Source organism: Dreissena polymorpha, chromosome 11 (genome assembly GCF_020536995.1).
Source record: "Dreissena polymorpha isolate Duluth1 chromosome 11, UMN_Dpol_1.0, whole genome shotgun sequence".
Lineage (NCBI taxonomy): Eukaryota > Metazoa > Mollusca > Bivalvia > Myida > Dreissenidae > Dreissena > Dreissena polymorpha.
The window spans coordinates 44,071,600-44,091,454 of NC_068365.1; the positions used below are offsets into that span (position 1 = coordinate 44,071,600).

General features: G+C 37.8%; 1 protein-coding gene across 2 annotated transcripts in view; it reads left to right on the forward strand.

Moving 5' to 3' along the window:
- The window catches only part of LOC127851391 (uncharacterized), a 34,689-nt gene that overhangs the window by 1,805 nt on the left and 13,029 nt on the right, over window positions 1-19,855 (forward strand). For both annotated transcript variants that reach the window (XM_052385142.1, XM_052385143.1), the window contains exons 2-10: window positions 2,292-2,516; window positions 8,176-8,346; window positions 10,194-10,321; window positions 10,754-10,903; window positions 13,407-13,516; window positions 13,783-13,913; window positions 16,510-16,579; window positions 17,939-18,021; window positions 19,380-19,478. In XM_052385142.1, the coding sequence (XP_052241102.1) occupies window positions 2,292-2,516; window positions 8,176-8,346; window positions 10,194-10,321; window positions 10,754-10,903; window positions 13,407-13,516; window positions 13,783-13,913; window positions 16,510-16,579; window positions 17,939-18,021; window positions 19,380-19,478 (1,167 nt within the window). The remainder of the gene's footprint in view (window positions 1-2,291; window positions 2,517-8,175; window positions 8,347-10,193; window positions 10,322-10,753; window positions 10,904-13,406; window positions 13,517-13,782; window positions 13,914-16,509; window positions 16,580-17,938; window positions 18,022-19,379; window positions 19,479-19,855) is intronic.

Here is a 19,855-nt window from a genome sequence, read left to right on the forward strand (position 1 = left end):
CGTTCCAATCCTATAAACTTTAGATGCTTGTACATTATGTTGTAAAACACATTACTGAATAAATATGTTTAAACCAAAAGTGAAAATAACTCTTAGACAACATAAACTAGAACAATGGCGGTGACATTAGTTGTGGTAAAACCACACACACACACACACACACACACGCACGCACGCACGCACGCACGCACGCACACACACACACACACATACACACACACACAAACACAAAAGAGTAAGCAATTATTGCGGAAAATGTAGCGATATATCTAATGCATTTAAGATAAATAGGTACTGATGTACATTGTATATCAATTTCAATATTTGCTGATTAAACATCCGACACAAACACTCTTTTGCTACTTTGGCTTTTATTTAATAAAAAATGCATAAAAAGAGCGACACTTGGCGGACAATTGGCGGACATTTACAGACTTGAGTTATCAGTTTGAAAGCCCAAAATTAAATTATAAGTGTGTATTTCAAATGAATATGACGAAACAGTTCATTACGTAATTTACTTAAATTTTTAAAGTAATTTATTTAAAATATTCCACGTAGATAAGATTCTTAAAATTATTATTTCAGACAAACCCACATATAACATTCGTATTCACAAATGTTTATTTCTCCAAATAATAGTGACAATTCTTCCAATCGTCTGTCTTGTAAGTAATTAGTAAATATAAGATGTGCAGTTGCAATATCAGATGCAATTATGTATTCCCTTCATAACTAATCATGTTAACCAGTTCATAACACTATCGTCCAATTTCTATCTTCTACCATTACTTATAAATTATATAATGCATATATAATGTAGGCTATGAGCTTGTATAAGCTTTACTGCTGAATAAATGTTGTTTTTGTTGTTGTTGTTGTATTACAACACATTTCATGCATAGTTTTCATTTTATATCGAATAACTAAGTTTTTTTCTTTATATCGGATAACAAATAAAAAACCGTATAAAACACTGCATGCATATCAATAAATAATGATAAATGAACTAATACAAATTATAAACTTTATAAACGAGCGATACTTGACCGTTTAAACGCTTCAAATCCGCCATATGAAGTAAAAATTAAAAAAAGGTACTATGATTCCGTTCAAATGTATTGATTTAAATAAAACCACAACTATTCTGTTTGTATAATTTGTAACATTTATTGCAATTTGAAGAACATCAAGTGCCCTTAACTGAGCTTAATTTACGACACCTAGAACCTCTAGGTTATGCTTTAAATATATTGATTCTGATTAAAGAGAATACTTATATAAGGATATACATGTATAAACTTTAAATAATCTAACGCTGATCTGAACTGAACTTTATGGTCTTATAATTTATTTCACAAATCTTATTTTCACATATATGGGCCGTGCTCTGTGAAAGAGGTTTACTGCATGTGCGTAGTGTCGTCGCAGATTAGCCTGTGCAGTCTTCACAGGCTTATTAGGGACGACACTTTCCGCTTTTATGGTGTTTATTTTCGTTTACAGAAAGTCTCTCTTTTGCAAAAATGCAGTTTAGGCTTAAAGTGTTGTCCCTGATTAGCCTGTGCGGACTTCACATTCACTTCTGAATTATTTAGGCTTTTCGTAAGGCATCTTTATAAAAGCTTGCTTTTTAGATGAACAGTATTAACATTCTTTAGATGACGTAACATAATCACTTGTATGTCATAACATAAAAATCTTAATTAGTATTGGCAATAATTTTTGCGGTTTTATAAATACGTTTTACTTATTCTTTCATTGATAATTATCAAACATGTGGAAATAAAAAAACGCTCAAAAACTTACTTAATCACGTTACAAAACCGTAGTTATGGACGCAAAATAAAAGTTAAAATATTGTTTATGGCATAGAAAAAGCAAAGTCAGTACAACATGTAAGTCTTATAATGTAATCATAAAAAAAATGCTGTATAAAATATAAATTATAGTGTGAAAATGGGAGGCAAAGGACGATCATATATTGCAATACATAGACTTCAATCAAGCGTCTAAACAATTGCGGTACACAACAAAACAGAATAGTTATTTTTGACTCAAGCATATATATTTCATCGTCATTTACAAACATACCGGTAAACAATAACAACATGCGTTTAATGGATAAACAAGCATTCACAATCTCGAAGAGCAATCAATTTAAATAAACAGGGTGGAGATAGTTTTTGTGAGAATGTCACATGGATGAAAGTAATACATAGTGACCACCAATGTCAAGCGTAGTTTGCATACAAAAACATATCTGTATCTTACTTCCCTCCTACCCTCAGATGACCAGCGTGGACGTTCCAGTACCACGTGACAGCAACCTGCCCAGCCTCTCACGGGTGGTGCGCAAGAAGACGATCGCACCGCCGCCTCTGCCCCCGCCCATGAACCCCGAGGACATGCCCTGGAGGGGCCAGGGGGGTCGGGCCCCGACCCTGAGCAGTGTTGAGTTCGACAGACAGCTGGACAAGGTGGCGATGTGGCTTGAGGAGTGGAACCATGAGCAGGTATGCATTGCATTAGCGACGACAATTACAATCGCTTATATTTATTTAGGTTATATTCCATCGAAAGCCTGTGGCTTATTGAAAGGCTATCGTGGCATGCGTTGAACCAGTAGTTGGTGTCTTAAGAACGCGTCACTACGCCAGGACGACGTAAGGAATTATATTAGCGACGATAATTTGTATCGCCCATATGTTTTAGTGTTCAACTTTATGAGATCAGACATGTACACACAATATCTCAGATCGTCCAGAATATAGATCCGCGGCGCCACAATTGTGAAGAGACTAGGTTAGTGTTGATTTATTTATCGACGATTATGCAAATTGACGTTCCTTCTGGGCGTGTGTTTTGCTTTTTGTATCAAATCCAAAAACATAAATAAAACAAAGTTTTTACAATAATGTTTTTTTTCTTGTTATAAATATGATGCTTTGCTTTGCTAAATTATATTTTACTTGTTTCGATGAACATTTTGTTTTCGCGAAATAATGGGAAACAATGTTTAACAATAATAACGTTTTATTTATAATATAAATGCGTAATTAGTATTAAAGGGATACCTTCCGTTATAATGTTCATGATGGACGAGAAGAAGAGAAATATATCGATTTTTTCATCTTTCAAAAGAACCATACCCGTATAATAAGCATTCATTTAAGCATTTCATTATCGCATTACGTTTGATCTACGAATGTTTTCTCAAAAGCTATTCAGAGCTTGAAAGGTACACAATTTTAATGCGTCGTTGTTAAAAGTGAATGTACACAATTATCGACAATTCAGACTTCAATCAAAACAATAAACCCTGCAAATGCAAGCGAGCGTTACACGGGATGGGTAGTACAAAGTCACCAATCAAGCGTTCTGTAGATAAACAACAACGGAATGGAAATGTTGGACGGATAAACGTTATTCCTATTTGTTCGCCCATTGAAACTTTTTCCCACAAGCCCAGGAAATAAATGACGAGCATAAATAATTAAAACACAATTCAACATTTTATGTGAATTTGTGTGAAGAAAATCTAGTAAAATTGGAAAGTGTCGTCCCTGATTAGCCTGTGCGGACTGCACAGGCTAATCTGGGACGACACTTTACGCACATGCATTATGCCCAGTTTTCTCAGATCGCGACTCAAATAATCATTTAAAAACAAAATATCTACATTTTGAGCAATGCCGAAACCTATTAGTTGCATAACGTAGTCACAAGCTACATATAAGACGTAGATAGCTAAAGTTGTGGAAATACATCGCGTCAAACAGAATGGTTAGCACATTTGTGTCCATAGAACAATAAGACCTGTTATTCTGTCACAACATCGAACCAGTTAAAAATCAAAGCACTGACAGTACTGGTGTGACGATGCTTTTGAAGAGGATTGATATAAAAGCATCTATTTAAGTTTATCTACATCTCCACAATTGTGTATGTGGGTACGAACATTTTGGGTAGGAAAAAAATGGGTACGAAAATTTTGGGTACACGAATTATGCCAAAACAAAATTGGGTACAAAAAAAGATTTGGTTACGAAAAAAAAATGGGTGGGAAAAAAATTGGGTACGAAATTTTTTTTGGGTACGAGCAAAAATTTGGGTACGAAAAAATTGGGTACGAAAAAATTGAGTACAAAAAATGTAGGGTACGAAAAAAATTGAGGGGGGGGGGGGGTACGGGGAAGTAGTACCCGTGGGAAACTTAATCCATTCAGCGAAACTGGGAGGCGGGTTACATTCTCGATCAAATATAACAAGAAATATCTTTAAAAAGATATTCGACGTGTATTTTCTGTACCACTTATCTTAAAAAAACAACGTTATGTTACAGTAAAACGTTTGTGTTTTATAACATTACGTTTCAGCATATAAATTCAAAACTTGACATGCTCTTTAATTACACCATGCTTTTTAATTTAACATGTATATCAAACCAAACTTTATATTTCGTTGTTTTCTTTCCAAAGTTAATGATGCTGTGTGTACGGACGTGATTTCACATGCCCATGTGCGTGAACATATATTTTTTCTCTTTTGATTATTGTGTTTTCTCTAATTCAATAAGCTTAGGCATGTCTGTTCGTTAAGAACGGCAATAATTTCATGATGATTCCCGAAAGTAGGTATGAGCACATAGTCGTAAGAGCACTTGAATACGTGAGTTCGCCCATGAACACATGGTAAGGTTAACTAAATCTCCGCGATATGACCTAATATGTGTTTAAAACAGCAATTAATATCCAACAAACGAATGAACTATCAAACATAATATGTGCACTGATGTGGCTCTGTAATTTCTGTTTGAAAAGTTTATTAAATATGCAAAATGAGAAAGCACACATAAACACAGATACCATACGGCTATTATGCTGTTTATATACCATAGTCGCTACAACGTTTACAAATGGCAGGTTCGAAATAATTCGTTTTCTTTACACTCATGATCGCGTTGAAAGTTAATTATACACGTTTTAATTCGCAATTTATTTACTGAATCACGACAAATGTCAGATACAATACAGAAAATGCATAGTTGATTCTTTGATCTATAAACATATAATGGATTGAATATAACTGATTTAAAATTAACGTTTTCAAACTATTATTAAATCTATTTCCCAGAATATGCTGTCCTATTTATAGCTAAGCTTCCTATACCTTTATCAAAGATAATCAGCGAGGTATGCCGATTAGAAAAATCGAACTATCTCAATCGGACTGGCTCGGTCTTTCACATAGGTCGTCATTGTGAAGAATTTTTACATGGTATGATAACTTTGACGAGCTGCTTCGCAGCATCGTCAAACATGATTGACACTGGATTGTGGTATATTTAAACAGTCAAGACTTTTAAATGGTGCATTTAAAATTGCAAGTATTTAAGTAAATTATCTATATCGCAATTGTTGAACGTGGAAACATAAGTTCATGATATTTTACATGAAGTTTCATTTATCTTTCGTTTATGTTCGTGCTCCTTTTTCATTATCTCATAAGGACTGTTGAAATCATGACGTCCTTTGTTTATCAACGTTTGAAACCTCTAATTCACGAATACCGATTTTTTTAACTTTTTATAACATTCATAAAAATGTTTCTTGTGTCCTTATAACCATTCCTTTAATCACCAAATAACTAAATGTATTATCGAGTCGTTGTCAGTACTGTTTCATAACAAAATTGATAGCTTTTGTACATGTATGAGATACGATGCACGGTCAATGTTTAAAAAAGTATTCAAGATATATGTATTGCATTTCATCTAACAAACAAACATTTCAACGATCAACAGTATTCAACAATCTGCTTCAGACCCACAATAACTTAATGGGAAAAAACATGCCACTTCATTTGAAAACAACAACCGAATTATGTAATAATTATAGCCTGATCCGAATAATTGGCGGTCAATGATCGTCAAAGCGTGACCAAATTGCCTGGTTTTCCAAACACAATAAGTTTACGGTTTATTGTGGAATAGGATTATGTATAAGTATGTTAACGAAGGAATGTTTCTCGAATGAATGGCGACACTTTATATTTGGCGATTAAGAAAGGCGTGTCAACAATACAGTAGATCAGCCGAATCGGTGTTTATTCGGAATATTGAAACGCTAATATTGGAACAGGGGCTACACAAACACAGCACTGGTTGATTGCATTTAATGACCATAACAACTAAGAACAAACAAACAGTAAAAACTATTCAAGAATCATAAAACAAACAGCTGCAGTACGACAAACTGCTATTATAAATCACGACACCTAGCATATAGTAAATTCACGAAATTAGTTTTAGCAAAGGTCAAAACTTAGAGTATTGTAGGCTTTAACCTTAATACGTGTTTAAATGGGATACAATTAACTGAATATCACATTAAACGCCACGACTTACATGTGTATTAAAGTTTTACGAACAGATACAGAAATTGAAAGCCCCAAATTCCACAGTCTGTCAATCCTATCACATGTAATCCATGGGCAATCCATTTAACAATATTCAAATGGAGTTCTAATTGATTTTCAAACAAATCGAGATAAAATTGTTTGACTTGTAAACTGTCTGAGCCCGTTCGAAATGAATCTGTCTTGACTTCAAGCGTAGAGCAAACAGATAAAAAATAATTCAGTCCATTTTGCAAAGATTCGCTGACAAAGAAACTTGTGCATGTACCTTTGTCAGGATATTATTTTAATCATATCACAATAATAATTAAGCAATTGTATGAATTATCAACAAATTAACTCGTTTTTGTTATTTAATAAGTCAATGGAGAGCACGCATTGCCTGTTTATATAGGTATTGTTTAAAAGAATAGCAATGCCTGTGTTTTGAACCATTCAACCTTAAGTAAAATTAATCGAAAAAGCCTATATTACTAGCCAAAATGCTAATAATCCTATTTGACAATGAAGTTTTAATAGTGTGGCAATTTTCAAAACAAACGTTTTTTTGATTGTTTCGTCATGTGAATTTAAGCTTACAAATCCATTTGCCACATATTCGTTATTATATGCCTATATACTATATATATTAATTCCTAGCGCATTAAAACATGTGTTCATCAGCCAAATAATGTCGATGGTTCAAAAACATTTTCGTATACGAATGTTTTCATTTTCATCCATAAATATATGTGCAGGCTAATCACGGACTACATTTTCCGCTTTTATGATATTTTGCGTTCAAATTAAGTATTTTCTAAGCAAAATCATTGTTTAGGCAGACAGTGTTGTTCCTGATAAGCCTGTGTGGACTACACATGCTAATTTGGGATGACACTTAACGCACATGCATTATACCTCCTTTTCACAGAGCACGGCTCATATAAATGCATGATTATTATATTTTAGCCTGGCTCTGCTATAACCTGGCTTAATGCATGAGCTTACAGTGTCGCGTCGGATTAGCCTGTATAATTCTCTGAGGCTAATCCGGAGCAATAAAACACTGGACTCGACTTTTTCTTCCCAGGAACATTTCATAAAAGCGGAGTGTCGCCTGTGAAAGTGTTATCTGGGACGACACTCTGCGCATATGCTTTTAAGCTATATTTTCACAGAACGCGGCTCATGTGTTAACGCTGGAGACATCGAGGTACACATTGATTGAATTGTTCGTTCTGGAGTTTATAGGTATTTTTTTATTTTAGAATTTTTATCATGTGATAGTTTTACGACAAGGTTAAAACTATTTCTATCATGTACGTAATCATATCACCGAATCGTAAACACACAACTTTAGTTTTTTTTTCGGAACCGTTATCGTCCGTGTTGACGCGAACATGAACATTGTCGCAACCGTTGTTTTGAAGCGCTTCCACAACAGTTACTCCAACCCCAGCCCACATAACGATGTGTTTGTAAACGGAGCCTAGTTCTGGGATAACTTGGTTTAATGCATGCTCATAAAGTGTCATCTCAGATAAGCCTGTGCAACCCTCACAGGCTAATCAGGGACTACACTTTCCGCCTGGACTGGATTTTCGTTTAGACTAGACTTCCTTTTACTGAAAATTCATGTAAAGCGGAAAGTGTGGTCCCTGACTAGGCTGTGTGGACTGCACAGGCTTACATGGGACGACGCCTTACGCTCATGCATTCTGTCCTGTTTTCCAAAAACATGGCACAGCTAATAAACAACCTTTATTGCGATTTCAGAGATGTCAGGTTCTCGAAGGATTGCTGAGGAGGAGCAACTTCCGGCAGTTCCAGTTCCTGAACACCTCCCTTCAACCGGCCTTGCATCGGGACTTCATGTACACGGCCCGCACGCAGTTCCCCTCTATTGAGTTCGTGCCGCTCAGTACACACACTAGCCGGAAACTCAAAGTAATGTAAATACTGTAAAATCATTATAATTCGTATGGCTTTAATTTTCGTTGATTTCGTTGATTCACTGATTCACGAATTCAACACAAATATATTGGAAAATGCCTGTCAGTACACACACCAGACGGGTACTCAATGCCTTGCAAAGAGCCCCTGTCTCCATAAATGAGGCTTAATGCATGTGAGTAAAGTTCCGTCCTATATTGACCTGTGCAGTCTGCATAGGCTTAATTAAGACCACACTTTCCGCTTAATTGGATATTCGCCTAGAAAAGACTTCCTTTGAACAAAAAAACGCCATTAAAGCGGAAAATGTCGTTCCTGATGAGCTTTTTGCGGTCTGAACAGACTAATATGGGATGAAACTTTACGCACATGCTTTAAGTCTAGTTTTAGTAGATCACAGTTTTATATATCCCAATAACGCAACATTGTAAAACCCGATGCTTTTTCGTGAAAACTGTTTAAATTTAAAATAGTATGTATATGCTAAAAACGACCAAACAGTGATCCATGTGCGGCAAAATACATCGCTTTGGAAATAAACTCGGTTTGTTTCACAAAAGCAAGTTGTTTTCATTGGTTAGGTTAACACTAAATGTCCGTTTCGATAAAAATATTGATTAAGCTGGCGCGTACATATTTACAAAAAGACTGAAGTAAGATGACGTTAATTTGTGTTAACAACCATGCGCCCATAATTTGATTCTAAGATTCATTTTCGCATAACACGACCCATATTATACAAAAGCAGTAACAGTCACTCACATTTATTATGCGGTAAATTGCAATTATTTGTCAGAAGAAAACCCTTATCACACAACAAATTAAACGTTGGGCAAATATGTTTTTCGCGCGTATTGTCCCAACGGTGTCATACGTATAATACCGTGTGTTTTAGCTTCAAAATTACTATGGATAACAAATGTAAGTCTATTCTTTGATAAAAGAACGTTTCATGGGTCCGTAATCTTTCGGCTTTTAAGTACCTGATCAAATGGTTAACATATGTAGATGACTACAAGTGCACGTAAAGATCTAAATGACGCCGTGCTCCTATCCTTCTCTGTAAATTACATCTTTTGATACCACCCTGACAGCCGGGTTAAATTGTACCTTATACAAAGAAAACCATGAAAGGCCACAGGTTCGCACATACAGGCAGTCGTAAAACGCAATGGGTCTTGTGAATAAATTTTGGATTACACACACCCCACAATATATCGTTTTACACCGCGCGTGTCCACACAGACCGAGTCGCGTTAAATTGGTCGTTGTTCTCTCAATTGCTTCTTAAAAGTACCCCGGGTACTCTCACTGCTCTTAAGTATACTATAACATGCCCGGGGTATATAACATATAATAACAGTACCCCGGAATATAGCCGGTTGCCTGAATGCGTATTTTCTGTACCCGGTGTACAGTGTACCATCAATAAGAGTACTCGGGGTACAGTGTACCATCTATAATAGTACCCGGGGTACAGTGTACCATCAATAAAAGTACCCTGGGTACAGTGTACCATCAATAAGAGTAACAGGGTTACTTTAAACTCTTTACCACTTACATACATATATTCACAAATTTGTAGTTCCTTAGAAAGTTATATTCAATTGAAGACCTTTCTTACTAGATTCAAGTTTTTAAGGCTTCATTCCCAACAGTTAGATACTGATGAGCAGCAAACAGCATAAAACCTGACCAGACTGCAATATACACGCAGGCTGTTCTGGTTTTATGCTGATTGCAAAAGCCATTTTCACTTTGCTTCTAATGGGGGAATGGGTTAAGTAGCACCTGAGTCGACTACGACTGATTTAGCCCTAGCCGCCTGTTTTTGCCTCCAGGAGAAACTGATATTTACGCGGCAGGACAACTACCACCGGATAGACAGCGCTCACCTCACAGATGATGAGCAGGCCAAACAACAGGCGCAGGAGAAGGACCCGCTCAGACTGCCGGAAATCACTAACGGGTAGGTGTGATGCATTTAGACCGCGTTCTAAGAAAACAGGCCTTAATGCGTCTGCGTTAAGTTTCGACCCAAACTAGCCTGTGCAGTCCGCAATTGCTACACAGGGACATTTTCCGCCTAAACTTACTTTTCGCGAAGATTATACTTCTTTTTAAACAAAAAAAAAGCTTCCCTGATACGCCTGTGTACATATTCTGCTGATCTGTGACGAAACTTCAAGCATATGAATTAAGCCTAGCTTGCCGAGAACGAGGCTGTTCTTTTAAATCGTGTACCTTGCCATTTAAAACTCAGCTGTTTTTAACTATCAACCTTTTTAATTGACCTTGTTTTACACATGACTTTTAAAAAAGGGTTCTGTTTGAAAATACGAAAAACGCTGTCCTTCTATGATAAACGTACATGTTTCAATTATAATTTATTCCCTTTCAGCAACCCATCGAAGTCAGCACCGGAAGTTCCCAGCCTCTGGTCAGTGGTTCCCAGCAAACGACCCCGACGTAGTGTCAGTCTTATAGAGACACAGCCGGAGAAGTGGGTGGGGGACGGAAAACCGCTGTATGACAAGAATCCAAACATCAGGTGGCCGACTTTCTTTAGTCGAAATGCAGGAGTCTCTCTCTGGGGACGCATGGCTTAAGTCATAAACGAAAAGTTTCGACCCAGATTGCACAGGCTAAAGAGAGAGAGAGAGAGAGAGAGAGAGAGAGAGAGAGAGAGAGAGAGAGAGAGAGAGAGAGAGAGAGAGAGAGAGAGAGAGAGAGAGAGAGAGAGAGAGAGAGAGAATCCAACATACATATCGAATGAGAATTATTTGGTCAAAAATTACATACATTACAAAAGCGAATATAACACACACAAATACAATGTTTCCATAATATATTTATTTTTAGTCTTATAAACATGGAACTTATTTAACAAGGTTTTCAAAATAAAAATACACATACTTTATTTACGGTTGGAGTGCTTTGTGTGTTGTTTTACCATACGAAATTAATTTTGTTACAAATTATAATACACTTACTAAAATGATACTAGGTATTACTTGTTGAATGATTCTGCACGATTATGATTCGCACGCTCAAATAACAGTCGCTCTATATATCGTGTGATAAATATTTTAATTAAACATACATTCTGATTTGTTTACAGGGATATAAGGTTTGTTTTTATCTTTTTTTGCTTTTGTTGCATGCTTTTGTTAGATTAGTTTACATTTTCGACGAATATGGCGCATACCGTACGATTGGGTCGTGCTCTGTGATAAACTGGTTTAATGCATGTGCGTCAAGTTTCGTCCCAGATTAGCCTGCGTAGTCTGCACAGGTTATCAGGGACGACACGTTCCGCCTTAACTGAGACATACTTAAAACTTAAAATACCATATAAGCGGAAAGTGTCATCCCTGATTAGCCTGTGCAGACTTCACATGCTTATCTAGGACGACACTTTTCGCACATGCATTAAGCCCATTTTTTCACAGAGCACGGCCCATATAAACAAACGTTATTCTATTTTAATATGTACGTAACATGTTATGTTAACAAACACTGTCAATATATTTTTAGATTGCACAAATGCCTGTTTTACTATCTATCAAGACTCTGCCCAAGTAATCTCATAAAAACACGAGACCGTCACACCAAACACGAGACCGTCACACCAAACACGAGACCGTCACACCAAACACGAGACCGTCACACCAAACACGAGACCGTCACACCAAACACGAGACCGTCACACCAAACACGAGACCGTCACACCAAACACGAGACCGTCACACCAAACACGAGACCGTCACACCAAACACGAGACCGTCACACCAAACACGAGACCGTCACACCAAACACGAGACCGTCACACCAAACACGAGACCGTCACACCAAACACGAGACCGTCACACCAAACACGAGACCGTCACACCAAACACGAGACCGTCACACCAAACACGAGACCGTCACACCAAACACGAGACCGTCACACCAAACAATTTATGAACAAGCATAGCAATAATAGTCATATTCTGATTTTACAACAAGACCCTCTATCTTAAATGGTGTTATTTTGCTTTTCTGTGTTTGGTTCACAATACTCGGAGAGAATGCATAGTTATATTTGCATGGGAGTAGAATGCATGACCTAGCTTGCTTATTTAAATTAATAGTGTTATTACTAACATTGTGTTATCATAGATACATTGATTTAACATTGTTTACACATGGAGCGTTTTAAAATTGCAATAAAACTATTTCCGTCGCAACATATTTATTGTGAACGAGATGAACACTTCATTTAAAATGGTTTAATCTCCGAAAAGTTTTTCATGCATGGTGATAAATATGACCATACAATTGTACAATACATTTCAGGAACATGACATGAATCAACGTTATAAAACGGAAATATATATTTTTTCTTCAATTTATCAGTATACGACGTCTAACCTATTGCACACTAAAACATCATCTGTTTATAAGACATGTCTTATGTATGCGTCTTGTGCTAATTTTCGTAGAAAAACACCACACTTACTACAATACTCGATATATATTAAATGTGTTATGTTCGTTCTGATAAATGAATAGCGTTCTGAGAATACTGGGCTGAATACATGTGCGTAAAGTGTCGTCCCATATTAGCCTGTGCGGACCATTCATACTTAATGGGGATGGCACTCTCCGCCTGATATTGATTTCCCTTTAAAAGATCTTCCCTGTAACAATAAATCATTAAAACGTTAAGTGTCGTCCATGATTTAGTTAGAACTTTTTTTAGCTCGATTGCAGTTTAAGTACATACTAGCTATTTTGAACGCTTTCGAATCACTTTTTCTGGGCTTAGAACCAGTATTGGTGTCTTCGGGGGAGTGCTAAAGACCGCTCTCTCAGCGGGGATCGTACCCGTGGCCTAAAAATCGCCAGGCGAAAACAATATCCATTACACCATTGCGACCTGATGCGGACTACAAAGGCTTATCTGGGAAGACACTTTACGCAAAAGCAATGCGCTGAATTTTCTCAGAACGCGTTTCATATAAGTGGTTAACACAAATACTGATTGTCATGTTGTTGTTTTTTTCTCGCAGGTACATTGACATGCCTGTTCGTCGACACATTCAGGACGAGCAGAGTCCACGCTACAGCTTGCAGGTGTCGACAATATCCGCTCATAATACGGGGCCCCATGTGGTTTCAGGTAAGAGTAACCAAACCACTTTAATGTTTGTTCGTTAAGTGTCTACAAATATACTAGTAAGCCTGTGCAGTTTGCACAGGCTTATAAAGGACGACACGTTCTGCCTAAACTGGATTTCCGCTTGGAAGAGACTTAATTTAAACGTTATCGTGCAAAAACACTGAAAGTGTCAAACCTGCTTAACCTGTGTGGAATAAACAGGCTAGTGTAGAACGAGCGTTAAGTGCCGTTATCCGGCCAAAACCAGCGGTTCCCGGCTGTTTCAGGTCAGATTCACAAAGCCTCCGCTGTATCCGGAAGTACCGGACAACTGAGTAAATCCAGCAGTACGAGCACACTGCACGCGCAGAGTGATGGGGCATTGACACTGCAAAGGAAAGCAAAGATAAAAAACAAAGTAAGCTTCTCTGTGACACACCAAGTCTTCCCTTTTATTATTGGGTCATAACTTAAATGTTTATTGGCTAAGTATATTCTCGTTATCTTTATTGTTCATGACTATATGTTATTTCATTGCGCATGCGTAATTGCTTAAGAACTGCATAGTGTGCAATTGTGATTCTGCTGCGTTTACACTATGTTCCCGTCGACCACGGCAATCACGTTTCGGGCCACCGTGGAGGAAACGGGATGAGCGTGAGGCAACGTAGGGGAACGGGATAGCCTAACGTGACACGGCGGAAATGAGAAACGTGATAGAACTTTTGAACGCAACAAAACTTGACAGTACGTAGCAGGCCGTAACAGAACCCAAAAAGGGTCCGTACTCTGACGGGAATCCTATTCATTCCCCGACATGTTAAGTTTCTATCAAGTTTTGTTACGCTTTGTTACGTTTTGTCAAGATTACCACGGCAAGCTATGATAATTGACAGCCGTTTTGCTACGTGTTTATTCCGACCCGTTACGGTGTGTTGCGTTTTGTAGGCAGATGCGTTACGGCCAGTTGTGTTGGTGTACGGTCTGACACGATTCGCGCGGTCTGTTCAAGAAGTTCACAAAGTTCGGAGTCATTATAGATTTTGGCATCAGACATATGTCGAACTCCACCGACTTCAATCCATATGAAACGATGCTCGGCATCTACTAATGCAAGGAGAGGGATATTGTAAAATCCCTTATAATTGAGGTACAGGGAACCTGTGTTTGGAGGCTTGCTGATAGCAACATGCTTCCCGTCTAGAGCCCCAACTGCATTTGGCAAATTCCACTTGTCTTCAGATTCATGGGAGATAGATCTTAATCATCGAGTGTCACAGGAACGGTGAACACTTCGTCATTGTAGGCCTGGACAATAGTGCTGCATACTTCAGGAACCATATGACGAATTGCTGCCTTACTGCAACGAAACGCATAGGAAAGTAACAGAGTAATTGTGTCCTGTAGCCAAATGCGTCAGAGTCAGTGCCAATTTCATCATTTTATCCAGGTGTTAGGGCAGAGCGAAACTTCGTATCTTGTCTTGAGATGACTTGAGATATCCTTTCAAGGATCTCGTCGAATAGTTCTGGGTGCATCCTCGGATAATTATGAAAGGCGTTGATGTCTTCGTTGCGGATTTCCCTGGTAGGAAATGCATCAAAGTGCCCTTGCTGCTGCCTTCTAGCTTCCGATAGACATGGACGAACCCACATGGTCCTTGGCCTCCTTCTTCGTCTTTTCCCAGACTGTTGTGCTTCTTTCAGTTTTTTCAGCTCAACGCAAATATTTTATTAATGAGGTGCGTACTGACATCGACATTCGAATATCGATCTGGGACGAATGTCGAGCAAGCTCTGACATCGACATTCGGCAAAAAAAAACGAATGACGATGTCAGAGCTGACTTAACATTCGCCCCAGCTCGATAGTCGTTTTTTTTGCAGAATCTCGATGTCAGAGCTTGTTCGACATTTTGCCCCATCTCGCTATTGGGGACTAGTGCCGAATGTCGATATCAGAGCTGGCTCTACATTCGCCTCAGCTCGATATTTGGGACTAGTGTCGAATGTCGATGTCAGAGCTTGCTCGACATTCGCCCAAGCTGGATATTCAGGACTTGTCCTGGGACGAATGTCGAGCCAGCTGTAACATCGACATTCGTCCCAGCTCGATATTCGGGACTTTTGCCGAATGGCGATATCAGAGCTGGCTCTACATTCACCCCAGCTTGATATTCGGGACTAGTGCTGAATGTCGATGTCAGAGTTTGCTAATAATTCGCCCCAGCTCGATATTCGGGACTTTTGCCGACTTTCGATGTCAGAGATGGCTCGACATTCGTTCCAGCTCGATATTCGGGACTTTTGCCGTATGTCGATGTCAGAGTTGGCTCGACATTCGCACCAACTCGATGTTCGAATGTCGATTGTCGATGTAAGTGCCAACTTCACGCACCTTTATTAATGCTGCAAATAAGCAGGCAAACACAAAATTATCCTCGTCGTTCACATCCATGTCACCGGAATGATATTGTTATCATAAATACTGTTGCTTGAGAGTTTTGTTTTATACCGGGAGCACTATCGTCCCCGAAACCTCTCGGATGTCCACGTTTGATCCGCACGGTACCTTGACAGAACGTGACAAATAAATGACAAACAAGTACAACGTATCAACCTTCATAACAAACGCAAACAACGTGCGGGAACTTAACAGAACGCATCTTACCTTGAAGCAAAAGTTATACATCCGTGGCAGACCGTGGATGAAAACTTAGTGCACCGTCGAAGGGCCGCGTTTTCGCTACGACGGCACGTCACGGATACCTTGATAAACCGTGAGGAGACTTAGCACAACCTAGCAAACCTTGGATTAAAGATAAAAAATTGCAACAGTCACACGGCGCGATACGTTTCGGACAAACGGGACTGCCGTGGCCGCCGGGAACATAATGTAATCACAGCATTCGCCTTGGCTTTTAACTTTTCCAATCCAGCAGATTGCGCTATTTTAGTGGTATGACAATATTTTCGTGCTATAATTTTGCAAATATTAATGTTCGTTTTGTTTCAGTCTGACAGTAGCAAATCTTTAGAAATTGAGGCCAACATGCTGTATAATTGGTACTCGAACAACTGGACAGGTCAGTATAAATTCTAATTTTTCATTCTATTTAATTTGAGCATCGCTCTGGGAAAACTGGGATTAATACATGTACGTAAAGTATCATCGTTAAGATTATTTTCGTTCAGATTAGACCTACTTTAAACGAAAATTTGAGAAAAGCGGAAAGTGTCGTCCCTGATTGGCATGTGCGGAGTGCAAAGGCTAATCTGGGATTATACTTTTCGCATGTGCATTTAGACCAGTTATCCTAAAACGAAGTAAATTCAGTCTTTATCGTTATAAATAAGGCCACAGTCCAAGCATACGACGCAAAGCACAGGTAAAAAATGCGCCATCAAAACAATGGTTTTCGACAGCAATACAATTATAAACAATGGGCGGACTAAAATAGCGCCAAAATGGCGTAGGTATTTAGAACAAGGACATGCGTATAGAACATCAACACTCACATGAAAATAATACATAAAGTTATGGTATATGCATCATATCACCTATTTTTCTTCAAAACTTGATAGTTATTATTATGTTAGAGTACATCTTTCAAAGTGATCAGGTTAATTCCTTGCAATACGTCATCCCTGTCGATACGGAAATATATGCTTTTCCCAAAATATAAATGGGCTGTGAAAAAGGAGGTTAATGCATGTGCGTGAAGTGTCGTCCTATATTAGCCTGTGCATTCCGCACATGCTAATCAGGGACGACACTTTCCGCCTAAACTCGATTTTCGCTCAACAGATTCATTCTGTTAACGCAAAATATCACAAAAGCCGAAAGTGTCATCCCTGATAAGCCTATGCAGAATGCACATGCTTATCTGGGACGACGCTTTACGCACATGCATTAAACCCATTTTTCACAGAGCACGACACATATCCATTTAATACTTAAGCATTATTCAGGCGTAATACCAAAAGAAGAAAAGAAACGCAAACAATCAAAACAGTTAAGGTTTCACCAGCATATGAAATCAATCTTAAAGTACATACAGCTTAAGAGGTACACGATTTATGTTCATTTCAAGACTCGTTAATTTTAACTGCGCGATTGTATTTCATAATATGTAGACGGTGGAAATACACTTAATTGAATTGTTATTTATATCTTAGTGGAATGCGCGTTTATGACAGATACACAGACTTTATGGCAATATATCCAATATGTTGTTGTTTGTGTTTATTGTTCTTAATGGTCATCTTGACATTGTATTTATGGTCATTTTATATTATTGTTATTGATACTTGCATGACACGTTATAATTTTCAAACGCTTAAGTGATGCGTTTTATAGTTTATTATGTAATATAGTGTGTTTGTTATAGATATAAGTACTTTGTCATTGGTTTCTGGTTAACTTACTTTAATGATCTTTTCAGATGTGAAAAGAAACGAGTTTCTCCATAAATTGTTGCTAAAGATCGATCCCCGGCAGCATTATTTTATATCCAGTTTTCTCACAGTAAGTATTGTTTCGTTCTAGAAAAAAAGCGGTAAATTGCATATGCGTAACATACCGCCAAGATTAGCATGTACAGTCCCGCACATGCTAATTAAAGGGATCTTTTCACGGTTTGGTAAATTGACAAAATTGAAAAAAGTTGTTTCAGATTCGCAAATTTTCGGTTCAGTTATGATATTTATGAGGATTCAGCATTACTGAACATTTGCCATGGTCTAATATAGCCATTATATGTGTCTTTTGACGATTTAAAAACCTAAAAATTATAAAGCGTTGCATACTATGTATGCTTGGCAGGTTAGCTCAGTTGGCTAATGCGTTTTTACTTCAGGATTCCGGGGGTCAATGGTTCGAGCCGTGCTGCGGGCTACTTTTTTTTCCTTTTTTAAATTTTATGTTTGATTTTTTACTGGAGCTTTTAAAATTTAATGTTTACATTTATCAATATAAAGCATTTAATGACAAACTTCAAAATCTGTGAAAAGGCCCCTTTAAATCCAACTCTTTCCGTCTGAACTGGGTTTTTGCAAAGAAGAGACTTAATGTAAATGAAAAATACCATAAAAGCGGAAAGTTTCGCCACTGATAAGCATATGTGGACCGGGGCTTTACGCACATGCTTTAAGTCAGGGTTTTTCCAATCAAGGCTCATATGGAAGTTAAGTCTCGACCCCAGACAGCATCATGTCATATACAGTTTCTCACACGGTGGGTGTGAACCGCTCTCTGGGAAAACCGGGCCTAATTTATAACCGTCGTAAGTTGCGTCCCATATAAGCTTGTGAAGTCCTCACAGGATCTCAGTGACGACATTTTCCGCTTTGATAGACTATTTCACTTGCAGGGAGTTATTTCTAAAATCAGGACAGGCGGAAAGTTTCGTCGTAGATAACCCTGTGCGGACTACGTAGACGGACTGTTCAGGCTAATGTGGGACTATACTTTACGCACGTGCATTAAGTCAGGTTTTCCCAGTACGAGGCTCATTTGCAAATTGCAAAATACAGTTCTTTAAAAATTTGAACATGCAGTAAACATGCATACACATTTCATATCAAGGTGTGAATGTATAGATAATCTTAAAGATGTTTGTTTTGAATGTTGTTTGTTTGATGTTTGTTTATCTAGATTATCAAATGAAACAAACAATAATGAACGGATACATTTAAATTCGATAACTGTTATATGTTTTAAGCATTTAATCTTTTAGTATTAAGCTCGCAATTTTCTTGCGCACATTAGGAAAATTAACAATGGTAAAATATGTTAAGAATATTGGCAAATAAAACATCCAATATATACAATGATAATAAAACACGATACGTTTATAACGTATTTGATTATTTGGTATTTTTCAGGCCCGCCAGTACAAAGACTTTATAACTCTCTTGCCAGAAACAGTTTCCTTAAAGATTTTGAATCTGCTGAGAGTTCATGATCTTCTGAAATGCTGCATGGTAAGCATCTGTTGCACAATTGAGCCGCTAAATGCGAAATCGGATCTTATGTCATATGCGGCAAGTGTAGCCCTTGACCAGCCTGCGTATGCTCGTAGTGCATATGAAATAAAACCCATTTGACTTACAGTTAAATTTATATGATTCGAGCAATGAAATATGAAATATTTGATATTTTGATATATGAAATCGGAATATATTAAAAAAAAGTGTATATCAACGAAGTCCTGTGTATAATAATAAGTGGTAGGGGGGCATACACGATTTCATGTATTACAAGTTGTGAACACAAATCACATCATACTTATAATGGAGAGACGTAATATTTTGGAAATTCTTCTTCATCCAGTATTCTCTATGTTATCGACCAATCCAAA